This window comes from Salvia hispanica, chromosome 3 (genome assembly GCF_023119035.1).
Source record: "Salvia hispanica cultivar TCC Black 2014 chromosome 3, UniMelb_Shisp_WGS_1.0, whole genome shotgun sequence".
NCBI lineage: Eukaryota > Viridiplantae > Streptophyta > Magnoliopsida > Lamiales > Lamiaceae > Salvia > Salvia hispanica.
The window spans coordinates 32,398,549-32,418,238 of record NC_062967.1 but is presented as its reverse complement, the minus strand read 5'-3'; the positions used below and the strand labels follow the sequence as shown (position 1 = coordinate 32,418,238).

At 39.3% G+C, this 19,690-nt stretch overlaps 4 protein-coding genes across 5 annotated transcripts; 1 reads left to right on the top strand and 3 right to left on the bottom strand.

Annotated features, from left to right (window-relative positions):
* The first annotated feature begins 1,721 nt into the window (after positions 1 to 1,721).
* LOC125212796 (glycosyl hydrolase 5 family protein-like) lies at positions 1,722 to 4,817 on the top strand. The gene is made up of 3 exons (XM_048113055.1): positions 1,722 to 2,172; positions 3,214 to 3,982; positions 4,095 to 4,817. The coding sequence occupies exons 1-3, from the start codon at positions 1,768 to 1,770 to the stop codon at positions 4,592 to 4,594; spliced, it is 1,674 nt and encodes a 557-aa protein (XP_047969012.1). The 5' UTR covers positions 1,722 to 1,767; the 3' UTR covers positions 4,595 to 4,817.
* A 143-nt stretch (positions 4,818 to 4,960) lies between these two features.
* On the bottom strand, positions 4,961 to 7,396 carry LOC125212797 (proteasome subunit beta type-7-A-like). Its single transcript, XM_048113056.1, has 8 exons — positions 7,164 to 7,396; positions 6,219 to 6,360; positions 6,016 to 6,112; positions 5,850 to 5,919; positions 5,655 to 5,759; positions 5,473 to 5,571; positions 5,289 to 5,376; positions 4,961 to 5,191 (listed from the first exon to the last, which is right to left on the bottom strand). The coding sequence occupies exons 1-8, from the start codon at positions 7,305 to 7,307 to the stop codon at positions 5,115 to 5,117; spliced, it is 822 nt and encodes a 273-aa protein (XP_047969013.1). The 5' UTR covers positions 7,308 to 7,396; the 3' UTR covers positions 4,961 to 5,114.
* Positions 7,397 to 8,178: 782 nt separating this feature from the next.
* On the bottom strand, positions 8,179 to 12,453 carry LOC125212795 (putative multidrug resistance protein). Its single transcript, XM_048113054.1, has 7 exons — positions 12,271 to 12,453; positions 12,135 to 12,189; positions 11,855 to 12,039; positions 11,306 to 11,763; positions 10,669 to 11,209; positions 8,645 to 10,551; positions 8,179 to 8,556 (listed from the first exon to the last, which is right to left on the bottom strand). Exons 1-7 carry the CDS (start codon positions 12,451 to 12,453, stop codon positions 8,187 to 8,189), a joined length of 3,699 nt encoding a protein of 1,232 aa, XP_047969011.1. The 3' UTR covers positions 8,179 to 8,186.
* A 935-nt stretch (positions 12,454 to 13,388) lies between these two features.
* On the bottom strand, positions 13,389 to 19,026 carry LOC125214022 (oxysterol-binding protein-related protein 1D-like). 2 transcript variants are annotated; one of them, XM_048114857.1, is made up of 8 exons: positions 18,167 to 19,026; positions 16,987 to 17,343; positions 16,672 to 16,759; positions 16,060 to 16,544; positions 15,153 to 15,308; positions 14,683 to 14,991; positions 14,124 to 14,468; positions 13,389 to 13,771 (listed from the first exon to the last, which is right to left on the bottom strand). In XM_048114857.1, exons 1-8 carry the CDS (start codon positions 18,707 to 18,709, stop codon positions 13,544 to 13,546), a joined length of 2,511 nt encoding a protein of 836 aa, XP_047970814.1. In that variant the 5' UTR covers positions 18,710 to 19,026; the 3' UTR covers positions 13,389 to 13,543. The 2 variants fall into 2 exon arrangements, with proteins under 2 accessions (XP_047970814.1, XP_047970815.1); XM_048114858.1 differs by having other exon boundaries at positions 16,060 to 16,535; positions 18,167 to 19,025.
* Between the last annotated feature and the right edge of the window lie 664 nt (positions 19,027 to 19,690).

Here is a 19,690-nt window from a genome sequence, read left to right as displayed (position 1 = left end):
GTGCTCTTAGCTAAGAGCACGGATGGGGATGCTCTTAGAATCTTGAAATTTTACACTGTGTTGATATTGTATTAAAACTATGTTGAAACTGTGTTGAAGAGCTTTGAGTTTATACAATATATAAGTTTGTATTTTATCACTGCCTCGTACATATAATTACATAAGTTTTCTCGGGCGAACCTAATTTCAAATAGCCCATTAAGTCAACCGTAATACCAAAAAGCCCATTAGGCAGCTAATCCAACCATGTTCAAATCTACAAGGCTAAAGTACTTTATACAAAAAAATAATTAAATATTTTATTTACATTCTAAATAACTAAGAGGTTATTTTGGTTGGCGGGGATGAAAAAGGAAAGTGTTTTATATTCAGTGGAAATGACGGAGTAGTAAATTAATACTATTACCTCAGTTTGGTTTTAACTATATAGCTCGTCTGTGATACTGGTACAACTTTGAGAGATCTAAATTCATCTTTGATCTTTAGTCGCATCTTTATTCAAATTATATGTTTTTTTTCCTCTTTGATCTTTAGTCGCATCTTTTATGTGTATATATTATTATACTTAACTCATACTCTTTGAACATTAGTTGCACATTTCTTTTTTGCCATTTGTTTTATTTAATTTTATTCCACTCATATCAAAAATTAAAATTGCATAAAATTGTTTGCCGAATATGAAATGTTTCATTCAAAGTACGTTGAGAGAAGTACATTTTTTTTTTGTAATTGTTTATAATATTTTTAATTATTTATAATATTATGAATACTTATTTTAATTAACACATATTCTTAACTATAATCATCATTATATTTTCTTTATCCTCTTTTTATTTTATTCTACTTATGTTAGAATTTCTCTTCATTATTTGAAAGTCTTATGTCCGTGCATAGCACGGGTGATAATATTAATTTTAGAAAACTCTGAAGATATTTGGTGTTTTAAGCTTCTTTAAGCCTTTATTTAGTAGTTTACCATTTTTGGCAAGCCCGATAAAAGATGCACAAAACCATCCTCATCATATCTGTATAATCTAATTGTCAATAAATATTTCCAAACTCATTGCATGACTGTCCTTGTCAGTAAGTGATGTGTGTGTTTTTTGGGCCTTTGGATTGAAGTAACAATTACTCAATCAGATAATGGTTTTATGAATGCAACATGTGGATTGAATATTGCCTTGCAAGTCTGCCAAGAATAAAGATACACACTATTCCTTTAAACCCAAGTGATATATGTATAATACTAGTAAAAATCCATTGATGGATGTTCTCCGGTAAATAGTTCTTTTTGAGCAAACAAGTTGGATACGCAGTAAAACTGCTAATTTAGGGAGCCAAGATCTAACTTTTTCTTAGGATCAATCGAGTTTTCCTTAATCTACATAATTTTTTTGGAATAAGAAAACGATCGGGACTTCTTTGCTTTATTTTTAACCTACGTCGTGAAACCACAAGTAAGAGAAAACCTCTCCCTCATGTGTTCGTTCACTTCAGATTGAACATTATGTTCTCTCAATGAGTCTTTCCAAAATTATGTTTTGGATCCGCTACTGATAATAACAGACGCAAATAAAAAAGAAAATGTCAAACTATTAAAAAAAAAGAAATATCATTATAGATGATAAAGGCATTAGGTATAGTAGGATAACACTTTTAAAATGTGACAATAACTTTATACACAATCTTAATTCAACACACTATTTAATATTTATTCATCCAACCACTATATAAACAACAACACACACACTCACACAACAACCAAACATGGTGAGTTTGTTCTATTATTTCTTCCTCTTTCCCTTACTAGCCGTATCCACCACCACCTCCTCCTCCGCGGCGGCCCTGCCACTATCCACCGAGTCACGGTGGATAGTGGACCAATCAGGCCACCGCACGAAGCTGGCGTGCGTGAACTGGCCGTCGCATCTGGAGGTGATGGTGGCGGAGGGGCTGAGCAAGAAGCCGGCGGAGCAGATATCATCGGAGATTATCGACTTAGGATTCAACTGCGTTAGGCTAACTTGGCCACTCTTCTTGTTCACAAATGACACATTGGCTTCTCTTACAGTCAGACAATCTTTCAAGAACCTCGGACTCTTCGAAGCCATCGCAGGTTTACAAATCAACAATCCTTCCATCATTGATCTCTCTCTCATCAATGCTTACAAGGTAAAAATTGTTTGCTTTTATTTATTTATTCCATTTCATTATGTTTGTGTTTGATTGGTTTTTGACTTTAATATATATGGGGACAGCCTTATCATCAAGTAGAGCAAGAAAGTGCCAAATAAATTGCTAGAGTATTTATTTATTTATTTCAATAATATTATGGCATGACTTTACTCCTTCACCACACCATCTTTTCACTAAAGTTTAGCCACTATATTAGGGAAAATCTGGTTTTAGTTTATTGAAGGGGTATTTATATGTTAAGCTAACTCAACTACTTCATTATTTTTAGCATAAATAATTGTAGGGTATAGGTCATGCATTTATTGTTAGGAGTCATGAGCACAACCATCTAAATTATCTTTTGTTATTTGGTTTGTATTGTGGATATTAAAATAGACTTGACTTCACTTTGCATCATGGTAAGGCAAGATATTATAATTTGGGGTATTAAAATAGATTTTATTCCCTTTCAAATATAATTGTCTGTTTACCTTGCTTAAAACATAAATTTAAGGCAATTTGGCAAAAAAAAATTCATGAATTTTGTTTAAAATTTGGTATGTCCCACAATTTTCAAAATCATCTGTAAAAACAACAAATTTTTAATATTTTTCTTAATTTTCTCATAAACAAAATACTCTAATTGTCTATTTATAATATATTGTTGATATTGCGCATAATTTTTAAATTGATGACATGCATAAATTATGTACCAAGTCTATTCAGAAAAATGATAAAATTCGCTACTAAATCTCGTCAATGTGGAATTTTTTAATGTTGCATTGATACAATTTCATCGATATTAGATCTCATGGGAGGGGTAAAAAAGTTAAAATTCATAATTTTACGACAATTGTTACTGAACAGAATTTGATGGAGTACAATTTTTCAGAAGTTCGCAAACATAGGCACAAACTTTTTTAGTTGATTAATTAAATGAGATCAAACTTTTGAGATGAATTTAGGATTTAAATTCGATGAGTTTAATTAAAAGCTCAAATGATAAATATTCATTTAGTAACCAATATCATATCTCAGGCAGTGGTGGGCAGTCTTGCTAAGAAAAATGTGATGATAATCCTAGACAACCACACAAGTAAGCCTGGTTGGTGCTGCAGCAATTTTGATGGTAATGGTTTCTTTGGAGATGTGTATTTCAACCCGGACCTCTGGATCAAGGGCCTAACCCGGGTCGCCACCATCTTCAACGACACCCCAAATGTCGTCGCCATGAGCTTGAGGAACGAGCTCCGCGGCTCTCGACAAAACGTCGATGACTGGTACAGGTACATGCAGAAAGGAGCAGAAGCAGTGCACGCAGCAAACCCGAATGTTCTAGTCATTCTATCCGGGCTGAACTACGACAGGGACCTCTCGTTTCTTCTCAAGAAGCCCGTCAGCCTGAGTTTCTCGAATAAGCTGGTGTTTGAGCTGCACTGGTATGGCTTCTCGGATGGGGAGGCGTGGGAGAATGGGAACTTGAACCAAGTGTGTGGGGCACGGGTGGGTGAGACGATGAGGAAGGCGGGTTTCCTTCTGGACCAAGGCTACCCCTTGTTCCTGAGTGAGTTCGGCGTTGACATGAGGGGCACTAATGTCAATGACAATAGGTACTTGAACTGCTTCATGGGATGGGCAGCTGAACTGGATTTGGATTGGGCACTATGGGTTCTCACAGGTAGTTACTACTTGAGAGAAGGGGTAGTCGGATTCGACGAAACTTACGGAGTTTACAACTGGAATTGGTGTGGTGTCAGAAATCAAACCATTCTCCACAAGATATCAGCTCTCCAGTATCCATTTAAAGGTAACATCATACATTCATATATCTGTCAATTTCTAAGAATTCTGAGTTCAGTAGCATCACATACCTGCTTAATCCAGCAATTGAGCTTCGTCATTCGTGTTGAAAACTGCAGGGCCGGGCTATTCAGAAGCGCGTCTCCACCAAGTGATTTTCCATCCTATGACGGGGCTGTGTGTGAAGAGGCTGTCGTTGGTGGATCCCCTCGTCTTAGGTCCATGCTCTGAGGCCGAATCGTGGACCTACACTCCCCAGAAAACCCTGACGATAAAAGGAACATATTTCTGCCTTCAAGCAGACAAGTTAGGGAAACCTGCAAAACTCGGGGTAATATGCAGTTATGCCAGTTCAAAATGGGAAGCTATCTCAGACTCTAAGATGCATCTATCCTCGAAACTAAAAGATGGTTACGATGTATGCTTGGACATTGACTCGGACAACAACATAGTCACAAATAACTGCAAATGCTTGGATAAAAACAGCAGGTGTGATCCAGGGAGTCAATGGTTCAAGATCATAGACAGCACCAGATGTGGAGCTGATAATAGCTTACCGGAGATCAGCTCGATTGTGAAGCTTATATCAAAGAATCTTCTAGCAAGTTTCAGCTTATGAACAAATCAAACGACATCCATGAAACATCCAGACATGTTATAGAGATAACAAACTGACAGAGGATGATGATGCTTCGCCCGTAGCAAGAAACTAATAATGAACTCACATACCACAAATACCTTACATTCTTACTTATTGTATGATTGCCAGATTGCAATCACAAATAACTGCGGCTCCACAGAGCACCTTTCGATTATAATATAACCCTGATTTTCTTTCTGCATTATACTGGTACATCTACTGTGGTTATTTATCTTGCACACACTCAAACTTTATCAAATTCCATAAGGAGGTTAGTGCAGCGAATTAATGATTCGTTATCTATCCATCATATGGCTACACAGAAAGAAAGGGGGAGAGAGGGAATCACTGTAAACTGCAGATATTATAATCTCAAACAAACTGCAACAGGATAAAGTTCTGAAGATAATGAAATTTAAGGCACTGAGGCTAAACAACAGACTAGTTAATGATAAACCAGGAATGTTCCCAAGAAGCATGACATATTTCAACAACACACTCATTCTTCCATAGCATCTCCCCCTTCAATCACTTCCACCACCTCTCTCAATGGTGTGATCTTTGTCATCAACACCTCTGCAGATATATTGGAAATAAAAATGAGAATGGAAATAAAATAAAATTGAAGCCATCAAGCACGAAACATGCAATATATTTTCCCAATGATGCTCACCAGTCTTCTTGGAAAAAGAGTATCCCTTCTGACTGACATACGTGCGCGGGTTTGGCAACATATAATTTCTCAAGTACTCTCGGTTCCCCTAAAAGAAAAGGTGGTATGGAGACAAGTTTATCACAAGCAACCAATGATATCTATGAGAAGATAGGAAGAAAAAATCATAAATTTTAACTCAAACCTTTGTTATGACGCAGACATCTACATTGCTTCCACTTCCCAGATCATTGAATATTCCAGAGCTAATTGCTTCAGCGACTAATTTTACTCCTTCATCTCTCTGCAAAAGCACCTTGCAACCTCAACTCAAGGTTTCCACATATTAAGAGTTTGAATGCTCTATAAAAGGCCTAAGGAACTTACAGTGAGCCCTTCACGGTATTTCGATTCAAAAATAGCCATTGCAGCAAGGGATCCAGAACCCATAGTGGCAAATGGTAGAGTATCTGTAGAACCATGTGGATAAATCTGGGATAGCCTCCTTCCATGTTAGACCTCCCGAAAAAAAGAAAAAGAAAAAGAAACAGAAAGCAATATCTTCAGGCCAAAGTAACTCACGGTATGCAAGTGAGGACCAGTCACGTCCACTCCACCAAGCACCAAGGCAGCCGATACGTGTCCTTGATAACTGATTCATATATAAATCAATGAACTTCCCATATAACATACTTTACATACAAGTAATAATGACACTATAAAGTAGGTTTGGGACAAAAGTTTGCACCTAAAAAGATGAGACTTCAGAAGAGTCAGAGCAGTCACAACCCTGGAGTCACGGCCAGTATGAAATCGGTGCAGCTTCAGCTGAGAGCTAACCATGTCTAGAGGTCAAAACAAAAGGACAGTAATGAGTTGGTCGTATACTGAAGGCATTAGCAAGAGTCAGATAAACTAGACAACATGAGATGATATCTAATAAATTTATACCTGTAACAGCTTCTGTATCAGCAGCCGTACCAGCTCCACAACAATAAATATTTGGGGCCATATAATGGATCTTCTCACAATTCTTATCAGCAACAATGGGGCCTTCGGTAGCTCGTGTGTCAGCTCCAAGAATGACACCGTCCTTAAGCATATAAACATTGTCAATGATAACATATTCAAGCAAATAACACACACATTCCTTGACTTTAATAACAACAAGGACCAGCTAAGTACTAAGTATATATACACTCCTATTCAATAGATGCACGTAGATAAGGTTGCAGAAAAAACTTTAGCTTAGTTACTTTAAGTGCAGATATCCTGATATAGGGTAAGACTTGCGCACAATTTCATAAACAACTCGTAGGAGAGTCTAAGTGAAACAAATGGATTACGACTGGTGATCTTATCATCTTATAAGTATCATATCAACTTGACTTAACTAATTTAGCTCCATGGCTCTATAATTAATGAAGTAGTTCTGAAGCATTAGATTCAACTCCAATTCAGAAAATAAGGCTGACATGATTCTATTTAAGCTAATTTCTTTTCATGGAATTCGATATAATTTGGGGGGAAATGTTGCTCGGAGCAAAACTCAATTCAATCAAAATATCAGAAGAATAAAATTCGAAAGTATCTAATAAATAAAATGCAACACATCTCATCTAGGGTACCAAAAAGCTCCCAAACAAATTATGACATTTTTTTCCAACAAAACATCACATTCCCACATTTTCCATCTCAAGTCACTACAAAGCCCTCGAATCACAGAATGAATGGATCCAAAGCAGTACATAATCACAGTATTCCACGCAATCACGAATGAAAAGGAAAAGGAAACAAGCAAATTCATGAAAATTGAGCAAGCACAATATCAATTAAGTTCGAATTAACAAAAATTTCCGAAATCGAAATATTAAAACGGTCTATGATCAAATGTACCTGGAAAACCAACCCAACAATCGTGGTTCCGGTCTTCAGATACGAGGATGGCTTCAAACCCTTTTGCACAAGCATCTCGTTTCTCTTGCACAAATCGAAAGAAAAACCTCCCTTTGCGGGAGCCGATTCCTCGAATCTCGTCATCGCAATTTGCTGTTGTTCAAAACTAAGAGGGTTTTCGGAGAAAAATAAATGAGGAGGTGTGTAGATTCAGAAAAAGGAGTGCAGGAGTAAATGTGAGAGCTTGGGGAAGAAGAAAGGGATGCAGTCGTACCGGGTCGGGTTATTTCTCTTCCGGGTTTGGGTTTCAACCGGATTTGGATTCGAAAGATTGAGCGGATATACCGAAAATACCCTCAAGTATTAATGTTGACTTTTTATCTCGTATTCAACAAAACACTTCAATAGAATTTGTAGGTACTACCTCCGTTCCTCAAATTTTAACACGGTTTGACCCGACACGAGTTTTAAGAAATGTAATAGAAAGTGTGTTGAAAAAGTTGGTGGGATGTGGGTCCTACTTTTAACGTATTAGTTTTATTTTATACTCCTAATAAAATGTGAGTAGGAATGAATTAGTGGAATATGAGGTCCATTACAAAAAATGGTAAAAAGTGAAGTGTGTCAAACTTTCAGGGACAGACCGAAATGGTAAATTGTGTTAAAATTTGGGGGACGAAGGTAGTATAATTGAAATTTTGTGGCAATATGAATCTACTCATATTATTGTACTCTAGTTTACTTGTAAATAGAGGTTCGAGTTACCATAGCAAGAAAATGAGAAAAATATAATGTCAAATTTAGTACTTATATTGCTCCACATTTGCATGTCCAGTATATATGAGAAACATAAATGTTGTTAACCATCAAACAAAGATATAGTTGTGACTTGTGCTTGAATCTACACTAACACACTAACTCATTTGAATGCTAATTCACACAAAAAAACTCTACTACTTTGTTGGAAGTTGATGGTAAAAAAAAGTAGAAATTACATTGATATATATCACAAGAGTTATGTTTCTACCTAGAATGTCCATGCTGTAAGTTGATAAGTGAATAATAAGAACCCTTTGGCCCGTATTCGAGAAGTTGAGTATGTGATCCTTTCTCGACAACCTTCCCATTCACGATCACCGCAATGCAGTCGGCCTTGTGTATAGTCGACAAGCGGTGTGCCACAACCACGCATGTCCTTCCAACCATCATCCTCTCTAACGCCTCTTGGACCAACTTCTCTGACGCGCTGTCTAGAGCGCTCGTCGCCTCGTCTAGGAGAAGGATTGACGGATTCTTGAGGATTGCCCTAGCAAGGGCAATCCTCTGTTTCTGTCCCCCCGACAGTTGGGTTCCTCTTTCTCCACAATATGTCTGATATCCGTCTTTCAACGAACTGCACGTAGCATAACATAACATCACATCACATCACATAACATAACATAAAAACAAACAATAATTACATGTTGCAGCCATATATATACCTTATGAATTCATGAGCATTAGCCGTCATTGCGGCTTTCCTGACTTCAGATTCAGTTGCATCGTTGTTTCCGTACACTATGTTTTCATGTATGGTTCCTGCAAAAAGAGTTGGCTCCTGACTCACTAGTGCAATGTGGGATCTTAAGTTTCTCAAGTTGTAGCTCTTAATGTCTTTGTCATCTACAACCACTGTCCCTTTTATCGGATCGTAGAATCTCTCAATCAGCGCAATGACAGTTGATTTCCCCGAGCCACTCTGTCCGACTATCGCCATTGTTTTGCCAGCGTCAATCTTGAGAGTCAGCCCCTGGAAGATCATCTGCTCGGGTCTAGACGGATACGAAAAGTAGACGCGATTCAACTCAATTTGCCCTTTTAACCGGCTCTTCACCTTGAAACCAATGTCTGGCTCTATCACACTCCTTCTGTCTAAAATGGCAAAAACAGATTCTACAGCACGACTGCCTTTTGCCAAATCAGATGACATGCTCCCCGCATCTGCAATGTTCTTCCCGGTGCTCATCAAGATGAAGAAAACTTGAAATAGATGTTTCGAGCTAACTTGTCCATTGTTCATCAGCCGCCCTCCGTACCAGTATGTCAAAGTTATGGCGGCTGTGGTTAGAAACTGGGATACGAACAAGCCTATCCCGGAAAACCATGACTGCTTTATGCTCTCCTTCCTTGGCCCTTTTAGCGCAGCTACAAAAAGGTCGAGGATCTTCGTCTGAGAAGAGAACGCAGTGACAGTCCTATGGTTCACCACTGCCTCACTTGCGAGTTGGCTTCCTTCATTCTGCGCCTTTTGCGCCATCACGGACATTCGTTTCATCATGATGTTTTTCGAGTAGAAGCTCGCGATGATCAATGGTTGTATGGATATCACCACAATGGAAACTCTCCATGTTAGAACAAGTGCAAGAATGAATGCCACAGAAGCACTGGTGATGACTTGAACCAGCAATGAAGCGCGGTCGCCTACTAGGCATCGCACGACGTTGGCCTCTGTTGCTAGCCTCGCGCATACTGCGGCGCTCGTGTTCTCCTCCATGTCGAACCACCCTATCTCTAAGGTTAGTATGGTTTCGAGAACCTTTTCTCGGATCCTCTTGGTTAACCTCTCTCCCATGACGGCGAAGTTGTAATGTTGCACCACGTTGGCGAAGAAGGCCGCCACTGCTATGCTTGTGAAGATGATGCAATAAAAAGAGACTTCTGATTTTATCTTTGATTTGTCGTCGTTGAAGAATACGGATACAACCGATCCCAAGCAGTAGGCGTTAAGCGGCTGCACTGCTCCGAATGTGCATGCTCCGATGCACCCAAGCAGGGCTCTCTTCCACTCTGGGGCATTCATACGGACCAGTCGCCACTGTGACAACCTCGGAGTGGATAAGGTAGTCGTTTCTTCATCACTCTCATCGTATGAGATCATGTTGATTGAGGGGACAAAGCTCATGGATAAAGTCGGGCTAAAGGGTGAGCCAGGGCTTGACACGACGTTGTAAGGTGTCCTCGGTGTGATCCTCCCAAGTGTTGTTTTCTTGTGGTTTCGTCCCTCGTACAGACGAGATGGTGCCTCATGTTGCATTTCCACCATCTTAGAGTATGCTCCGTTCGTTTTCTGCATAAGTCTGTCGTGTGAGCCATATTCAATGACCTTCCCCGACTCAATCACCACGATCATATTAGCAGCACGGACCGTGGTGAGACGATGAGCTATCACAATGGTGGTTCTCCCCCGGGAAGCCTGGTCGATGGCATCCTGCACAACTCTCTCAGACTGCGTATCTAGAGCACTCGTGGCTTCGTCGAGCAACATAATTTTAGGTTCTTTGATCAACGCCCTAGCTATCGCGATCCTCTGCTTCTGCCCACCCGATAACTGGAATCCAAACTGCCCCACCTGATGCATTATCCATAACAAAAAATTATTAGCAAATGAAACAAATAAATATTCACATCAGTGTAAAGAGAAAATTGCAACCACTTTATAAGTTGCATGCTACTTCTTATCACCTACCTGAGCTTCGTATCCTCCTGGTAGCTTGATGATGAAATCATGCGCGTTGGCGGCTTTAGCAGCGTCCACAATCTGTTCCATGGAAGCGTTCTCTTTCCCGAACAAGATGTTCTCCTTGATGGACGTGGCAAATAGAATCGGCTCTTGATTGACAAGCCCCATCTGTGATCTCAGCCATTTGAGCTTGAGGTTCTTGATTCTGTATCCATCGAGCAATATGTCTCCTTTGATTGGATCATAAAACCGTTCGAGCAAGGACACAACAGTCGATTTTCCTGAACCACTTCCTCCCACAAGGCCAACGGTGTTCCCCGCTTTTACTTTGAGATTGAATCCTCGAAGAATCGGTGTCTCCATTCTTGAAGGATAGCTAAAGTGCACCTCCTTGAACTCGATTTCTCCATGGACATACGACAACACTTTCCCTCTATCATCATTTGAGTCTATACCAGGAACACGATCGATCATTTCAAAGATTTTCGTGGCAGCAGTTGAAGCCTCCACAATGAATGAGAGGTTAGGAAGCGCGCTCATACACGACCTGCAAGCATGAGCATTGACAAATGAAACAATAAAATATTTTTTATCTCGCTTAATGTAAATAGAGAACTGAAATCACTATGTAAAGAGGTCTCACAGTCCTCCAAGGACGACACAAACGCCTGCTATGAAGACTCGACCACCGTTTTCGCCTCTTTCAACGACGAGAACGCTCCCAGCCCAAGATTCAAATGCCCAAGTTGCGAAAACCGTCCCCATGCTTCCTATCATCAGCCCCTTGGCCAAGCCTTGCTTTATGCCGAGCTTCGTGGTTTCTAGAAGAGCCTGACTGAATCTTTCGAGCGTCTGGGATTCGCCTACGTAGGAGTAAACAGTCCGGATTGATGATACACATTGCTCGACTATACCACCCGCAACACCGTACGCATCTTTGCTCTTAGCTCCGATGCCCATCATTAGCTTCCCGAACCCCACTCCCGGGGCGATGAAGCATATGGCACATGGGAGAGAAGCCAACGCTAGGCGCCACGAGAGAAGGAAGGCGACAATCAGTCCGAATACGAATGCGGAGAGATCAACCAGACAGTTTGGTATCTGAATCAACATAAGTAACATGTTACGAACTAAACAAAAGAACTCATCCCAAAACACCAATCTAACCAAACCAAACCAAACCAAACCAAACCTTCTCAGCTATGACACCTTGGATCAAATGTGCGTCTGCAGAGATGCTTGAAACGACTTCAAAGGTGGCGGAAGAACCACCCTGGTTGTCGAAGAAACCGACATCTTGTCTCAACACCGATCTCAGATACTCCATTCGTATGCGCGACGTCTGCCTCTCCGCCGTTCTCGTCCAACACACCCCTTCTGCAAGAGCAATCATTAACCCATCAGGACGACCCAAACATGAGAACTCATACCAAAAGACTAGCAACGGTCAGAATTCGAGTACATAGTCGTACCCAGAAACGCGGAGACTCCAACTCCAAGAGCGACGTAGAGCAGCCGCAGGGAATACTACAAAAATGATCAGATTGTAGTGATGAGAGAAGCGTGTGAGAACGATGAGCTACGTTAAGTTGAGAGTGAAATCCAGACCTTGTCGACGACGTCGTTGGTGATGGTGTGGTTGGCCGTGGCGTAGTCGTCGATGACGCCGCTGAGAATGAACATGTTGAGTGGAGACATGAGGCCGTCGCCGATGCATCCCAAGGTTCCGACCAACATCAGCAGCTTGTCTACGCCGTCAGCATACCGGAAAACCCCACCTTTTTTGCCCATTTTTCACTTTATCTGTGTTTTACTAATGAAAAAATTGCTCATAGATATCACCAATTATTTATTCATGAATGCAAGACTACAGACAGCCGGCGTCTTCATTTAGTTATTTTGGCATTTAGTGTTGTTTTGATGTACATGAAATAGCGACATTGTTTGTTAGAGAAAAGATGGAATCTTTGTGAAATAACAAAGTTGAAGTTTCTTGTAAGATGATAGAATCATCTGTTTGTCTTCAACTGTGAAGATAAGGGCATCCTAAAACAATAATTTATGATGCATGTTCAATCGAGCATTAAGACATTGTCTTCTTTATTGTTAGTTTTTTATTCAGATAAATGATTCTTTCATCTTTTATGTTGAGTTTAACTTAATAATGTCAGACATTTTCTTTCAAATCTTTTTAATTTGTTTTTTTGAATAAAAAAAAAATTTGGGAAGATATTCCAATTATTTCAAAGAAAGTTTCTTATTTGTTGTTATCGCTATTGTTGAAAGTATATGGCCAATAGCTGCCGGCTGAATAGAAGAACATGTATCATGATCATCCAATTAATTTCCCATTCAAAAATTGGAAAAATTGATATGAATGAAACTGAATCCTATTGTATTTGAATAAATTAAGTTATATCTACTAACTAAAGTGTAAAATATAATTTGATTCTTCTAATAAACATTTTCGTAATATCTCCAATTTAATCGAAAGTTTTCCAACTATCAAAGAAAATAATATAATTATATAACATTTTTATACATTTTTAACACTATTTTGAGTCTCTATAATTGTTCAATTAAAAAAAAATCAAGATCTCCAAATACCTGTTTTTTCTATCTCACTAATCCATCTAGTGGAGGAAAAACACAACTTTTCAGGCATGTAACTTTCTGAAATATTCACACACAGTGTATATGGTTGAAAAAGTGAAAAATAAATAAAATTAAGTAAAATGGTAACTACTTCCGAAATTACTCATTGAGGTTAATAATTTGGTGATTGTAACAATTGGCATTGTTAAGCTCACTACAAACATTGTAGTTACGCACATATACACTTCTTTTTCCCATTTACAGATATGAATGGGGGCTGCTGCTGCTAGGATAAACCCATTCCTACCCTCTGCTTAGATTGATATGCAAAATTCGGCAGAGGAGCAGCGACCTCCTCGGCTGGTAACTCACACGGCTGCCCAAATATGTCAGGGATTCCGTCCCACTTGTGTTTCTCCCTAGCTTCCCAGTACCCTCCAGTGTATCGGTAACAACCCTCCTCGTCCTTCGCAAACCATCTTGGTTTCCACCCTCTATCCTGCAACCTCCTTGCCTGCACCAAAAACTCTTGCATCAGATCTACGATGAACATAGTCGTAAATGTGGGATGACTTCACCACAAAAGCAGATTAATGTGACCCATAAGTGTCAGTGATTTAATAATACAAAAGTTACAAGGATTGAATCTCATGTAAGAAAAGAGACAAATAATTTCTAGATTCAGCAAGGCAGACATGAATACTGTAGAAGAGAATCAATTTTCGAAACAGACCAGAAAAGTAAGAATAAATACGAAAAAAAAAAAAGAAGCAACATGTTTCACCAGAGAGTACAATTATTTTCCAGACAGCTCTTGCATGAAAAAGAGTACATGTCCAATAATGCCGGAAAAAAGAGTTACGCACCTGTCTCTGTAACTGTTCAAGCCTCAGCTTCTCAGCATTTGCCAGCTCATATTCTCCATTCTCCAAATGCCTCTGGTCGGGTCTCAATCTAGAGTCGGTTGGAGGCAGCTTGTCCCGTAACCCAGGTGTCAATTCGTTTAAAGATATCGCAAATGGTGTGAGATCATATCTTGTCTTGGTAACAGTTTTATCTCTTTCCCATAGCAAAACAGCTTCTGTCATAGGGTCATATCCCTTTGGCTTTGTGCTTGGATCTCCCATCACATAATACATTGCTTCATCCCACTTCCCTATCAAAACCGCAACTTTCTCCCCAGTCCTATTGTCTTGCACGATTCCATGAACCTATATTTTGACAAAATAATGTGACAGGAAATCAGAGAGAGAAAAAACAAAAATTTGGTAAAATTGTATGGGACAGTGTAGATGAGATTCTTATCACAAATTTTCACCACTATATGGTAAATTAAGGTATTTGCCATCTAGAATCTCTAAGTATTCATTTGTCATGCCTATTGCAATTGGTTGTAGTTAACTGGTTTGAAGATTAGAAAATCACCTGATGTGGGTTCCGGTCTATAATAGACTGCTCCTTGAATTTGAGTTTGCAAGAGTAGTTACCACTGCCTTTTATGCGCATAGTGCCGTAGTGATCACAATAGATTTTACCAATTATGATGTTATATATAGAAGTAGTGACCTTGCTCCACTGAAATGTCTCTCCATCTTCAAACTGAAGAGTAAGAACTCCAACAGGGTCAAGCTGGATGGAACGACCCCAGAACTTCCCTTTGAGATTAGAATCTGCCCAAAATTTCCACCCTCTGCCCTCACAATGACAGGCAACAACCATTGGATGATGACTAACCTGAAACTCCAAATACAGGACTCTTAATTGTTTCTGCAGGTGATTACACTAGAAATGCAACTTAGCCAACTTGTAAGCTAATCCAAAATAGCATAAACCTAGAAAAGTAGAGAGAGAGTGAAAATGTTTATTGGTAGGTTTGTTGTCTACAGAAGAATAACCTTTTCAGAGAAGAATCGTAGACCCTTATCCGGATAGTCAGCTTCATAGGTTTCCCCTAGGAGAGGATTGAATGGTTTGCATTGTCGGCCTTCTGTTGATGCATAACCAGACACTGCAAAAGCTGCTACGTTTAGAATCCTCATCAAATCATTGTCCTGCAGAAGCAAAATGCAACATTTAACTCAAGACAAATATTTCGGATAAACTGAATGCTCTTTGCTAAATCAACAAATCAAGTCTAGGGTTGTCAGTCAATGACTTTTGATAACTCAACACAATAACTGGAAAGGTCAATTGAAAAGGGTGCAGGATATAAGATGAGAGGGTTATTTTTTGCATAACACTGAGCAGGTTTGTGAATCATTCAACGGCAATTTCCACCGTGGTAAAATAAAGCTATTGAATGGACTAGGTTAGACTTAACTAGTTAAATAGTGTTGCTTCTCAATTGCTCCCTCAAATGCCTTAAAGATATAGTACTATATCTACAATAATAAAGAACTTCTAATGATTAGATTCTACAAACGTCATTCGGGAAAAGCACATTTTATTATATACCAGCAGATGTAAAATGCTGCCTCCCAGTTACTTAATAAAAATATATAGATTACAAACCCTGGGTTTATTATTTAATGATATCTCTAGTCTAATGGTCCAGTTAACATTTAACATAACATAGAAAATCAATAAAATAGTGCTTGTAAGGTTACAAAATCATAAAGATCTGAGATTAGAAATCACCAGGATGGTCCATGATGCAACTTAATATATACACAACTGAAACTTTTGTTCCAATACATTAATAAGTGAGTAAGACACTGTAATTAGGATATCCTTCTAAGAAATGTTTGAAATGACAACCCAGCCCCCTTTTCAAGTAAAGGTAAGAGAATATAAAGATCTGACCTGTTTCCCCCATTCCAGAGCTTGATCAACAAGATATGAGTACTCCAAGTCTTCAAAGCATTTCTGCAGCGAGGACAGAGGCTCATTAAAGTACACAGGAAGACAAACGCCAGACAAGTCCTTGCCAATGTTATCCTTAATGATCGACCATAGGCCAACTGGCTTCTCTTTCTCCTTTGGTTCTGGTAAACTAGCCCTTCTTTTGACGTAGGGAAACTCAATTGTCTTGACCCCGGCACCAGCTTCTCTTAAATGACCGGATGAGGGAGATTCGTTTTCAGCCCAAGGGCTCTGTATGTACATTGGATTGTCTCTGCTACGATATGAAGCACTTCTCAGAGACTCGGCAGATAAAAAGTCATTTGTGTCAAAAAAGATTCCATCGTCATCGTCAGTTTCAACGTCTACTCCGTATCGACTCTCATTATCTGCATCTGAGTCACTTGCACTGCCCTCAGACATAACTGAATAGAAATCTGCAAGAGCTTAAAAACAAGATTAAGTAAATGTTTAGTTAAAACTATCATTCGGTAAAAAATGCATAATGTATTGTTCAGTATCTTTTTCTTAAACAATAAACTATCATTCGGTAAGAAGTAAAAATAAACTGACCGCTGAATCTTCTATTCCCTTGTCCACAGCAAGAGTCTCTCCCCTTTGTTTCATCGACTACAGTTGTTTCCAGTTCAATCTTCTCTGTCTGCACAACAAAATAATTGATAAAAAAAACTTAGAAAACCTAGGGCTCTAATGAGAAAGAAAGTAAGAAAATTGCTTGGTAGAATGGTAAATCAGTAATGGAGACAAGGATTGGGGATGATAATACAAATTGTTGTTTGGTTAGGAAATAATTTCTCTTTGGTACTTTCTATTGTTTTTCAAATTCAAAATACATAATCTTCACCAAAATAAAGGATAAGTGCAAACCTCCAGTCTTCTTAATGTGTCAAGCAGCAACATGTGCTTAAGTTGAAGACTCTTCAGTTGATGCTGCACCTCAGCAACTTCACCCAGCATTATAGACTCACAATCCTTTATTACAGTCTCATTAATGCCCTCCTCAACTAGCCGCGATCTTAACTTCTCAGTTGTAACAACAAAATCTTCAGAAGGTGCCAAGTCATAGCTTGTCAATAGCCTGGGGAATTTATCTTTGGCAGCCAGAAGAGCCTCAACCCATGAAGCTCTGTCTTCTTTGGATTGACAACGCAAGTGGAGAGTTTTTGTTCCTGTGAATATTGACAGTCTTTTGTCATCTGACTTGCTGGCCCGAACAGAAGAGACCTGTTCAACATATATTTTTGGTACTTAGTGGTCAAAAAATTGGGGGCAATATTAGGGAAGCTTAATAAAATTTACAACTCAGTATCCTCAAAAGCATTCAAATATCTTAATATGAAAAGTTCACATCAGAATAAGCTTAGAAAGTAACAATTCTGAAACAAAGAAATGTGTTATTCAGCTCTACTGCTTTCAATCTCCTTGTCAATAGAAACAACTTAGGAAGACATAATTTGCATTAGTAAGGTAGTAAGTAATAACAAATCAAATGATTATTTTATATTCCATCTCAAAAGTCTGTTTCAATATATTCATACTTGATAAGGAGTACTTTGTTTATTAGTGGAACCACAAATAGAAATAGAAATCCATAGCACTTCTACATCCCTAAATTACTTCAATAACTTCCATCAAAAGCCAGTATAGGCTAATTTGAGACAGTATATTACCCCACAAACTATTCAAGCAGATAGGGCAAGATCACAGAATCTGACAAAAAAAAATTCATTCCTACTTAGCATCAGTGCATCATCCATTTGCATTAACCATGAATCATGAAAATACTTTAGTGACCACTACACCACAAATAAGTCATTTTTTAACCAACTAGCTAACCAATAGCTTTAATTAAACAATTAATCTATATCCCTCTACAATTCTATAGACTAGCAACAAGTTGTTCCCAAATGGAGGTTAGAACGTCAATCCCAATTTGATTTACTTCGCTGCTAAAACATGCACCAGGTTCGAATGGCATTGCAACGACAAGATCAAATAACAATTACACTAAACACATTGCAATTACTAACAAAGGAAATGAACAGACCTTCAAATGTACCTCCCCAAATGGCTTCCACCGCTTCCCCGACCCAAACGCACTAGCCCTAAGCGCATTCCCGCTTCCACTCCCATGGCCGTTTCCACTACTACCCTTCCTCATATACCTCCAACTTTCCTGGCCAATCACTCTCACCCCCTTTTCCCTGACCGAACGCACCACAATCTTATCCGGGCCGTGCACCTTATAATACGAGAGCACCCCATCCTCCAACACGAACCACCTCTCCCTCCACCCCTTCCCGTAATTCACCCATTTATACAAAATTCCAGCCACACTCTTGATCTCCTCGCTCTCATCGCACTTCTCCGCCTGCAGATCGCCTCCGCCAGCGCCGCCATTGGTCGACAAACTCCACCTCGAGTTGAAACTCACCGGCCGCAGAATCGCATCGCTGCTGCTGTTGTTGAAACTCACACTCTCATTGAAGCAGCTTCCATCAACCACGAGCTCCTGACTTAGGGTTCGGGACTTCACCACAGCCGGATCCTTCTCGACCGACACCGGCGCAATGCAGCACAGAGGATTCATGCTTCGATCGCAGAAACCGCGAGCGATCCCCGGAGTAGCAGCTCTTCGGATCGCCGGAGCTCCGCCGCACCCAACCGGAGATCGATCGGGCGACGATTCGGATAATATGACATATGATGAGTTACCGGAGACGAAATGGCAGGCGCGGATCGGGGCGGATAGATATAGGAGAGTGTGTGTATAGATAGAGTGGAAGTAGAGAGGTGCAGATCCAATAAATGGTGTCAGTGGAGGGGGGTGCGTAGGTTAAGCAGAGGGGTTTAAATGCATGGGTTTGGGGCAGGCGTAATGATTGCGGGGGGCAGCTAACGTGCGCTGTGGGTGGTGGTGATGCTTCCTATTTGCAGTGGTAGCGACTGGAATTTTGTTGGGGGTGGAAGCGGTCAGTGAAATGACGGAAATGGGCTTGCAGGTGGGTGAAACTAGGGGCGGATCGGTCCAGTATACCGTATCAAGAGTGTCATACCGCATATCGTACCGAAAGTAGCCGTATGACAAAATCTCATACTGATACCTTACCGAATTTTCGGCATACCAAAGTTTGGTATGCCGAAAATTCGGTATGATAATTTTCAATACCATTATCATACCGTTATTGCGGTATACCGTACCCTATTACGATATACCGTACTTTAACGGTATTCCATAATACCGTTTTATATCTGTTATAAAAAAATCTATTATAGTTTTATATCCAAAATATTTAAAATAACATTTTCAATTCCAAGTGTCCAATTATTTAAAAAAATCCAAAATAATAAAACTTCAATAATCTCAATCCAAAACAGGTTTGTACCCAAAATATTTAAAATAATATTTAAACTTAAACTTGATAAAACAATCATGACCTATCTCTATTAGATGAATCTCATCTTTCATTAATATATTTTTTTTACAGCAGACAAAGGAAACATACTTTCAAAATTTATACACTCTTTATTTGAAATTTATCCAATAAAGAAAGTAAAAATAATCTCCAAA

Coding starts and splice junctions, on each gene's coding strand:
- LOC125212796 (XM_048113055.1), top strand. CDS start 1,768: ATGGTGAGTTTGTTCTATTATTTCTTCCTCTTTCCCTTACTAGCCGTA. Junction 2,173..3,213: donor CTCTCATCAATGCTTACAAG/GTAAAAATTGTT, acceptor ATCATATCTCAG/GCAGTGGTGGGCAGTCTTGC. Junction 3,983..4,094: donor TCTCCAGTATCCATTTAAAG/GTAACATCATAC, acceptor TGAAAACTGCAG/GGCCGGGCTATTCAGAAGCG.
- LOC125212797 (XM_048113056.1), bottom strand. CDS start 7,307: ATGACGAGATTCGAGGAATCGGCTCCCGCAAAGGGAGGTTTTTCTTTC. Junction 5,760..5,849: donor CTGGTCCTCACTTGCATACC/GTGAGTTACTTT, acceptor AGGCTATCCCAG/ATTTATCCACATGGTTCTAC. Junction 5,572..5,654: donor AATACCGTGAAGGGCTCACT/GTAAGTTCCTTA, acceptor GTGCTTTTGCAG/AGAGATGAAGGAGTAAAATT.
- LOC125212795 (XM_048113054.1), bottom strand. CDS start 12,453: ATGGGCAAAAAAGGTGGGGTTTTCCGGTATGCTGACGGCGTAGACAAG. Junction 12,190..12,270: donor CCAACGACGTCGTCGACAAG/GTCTGGATTTCA, acceptor TCATTTTTGTAG/TATTCCCTGCGGCTGCTCTA. Junction 12,040..12,134: donor TGGAGTCTCCGCGTTTCTGG/GTACGACTATGT, acceptor TTGCTCTTGCAG/AAGGGGTGTGTTGGACGAGA.
- LOC125214022 (XM_048114857.1), bottom strand. CDS start 18,709: ATGAATCCTCTGTGCTGCATTGCGCCGGTGTCGGTCGAGAAGGATCCG. Junction 16,760..16,986: donor ACACATTAAGAAGACTGGAG/GTTTGCACTTAT, acceptor TTTGTTGTGCAG/ACAGAGAAGATTGAACTGGA. Junction 15,309..16,059: donor CTCTGGAATGGGGGAAACAG/GTCAGATCTTTA, acceptor TTGCTTCTGCAG/GACAATGATTTGATGAGGAT.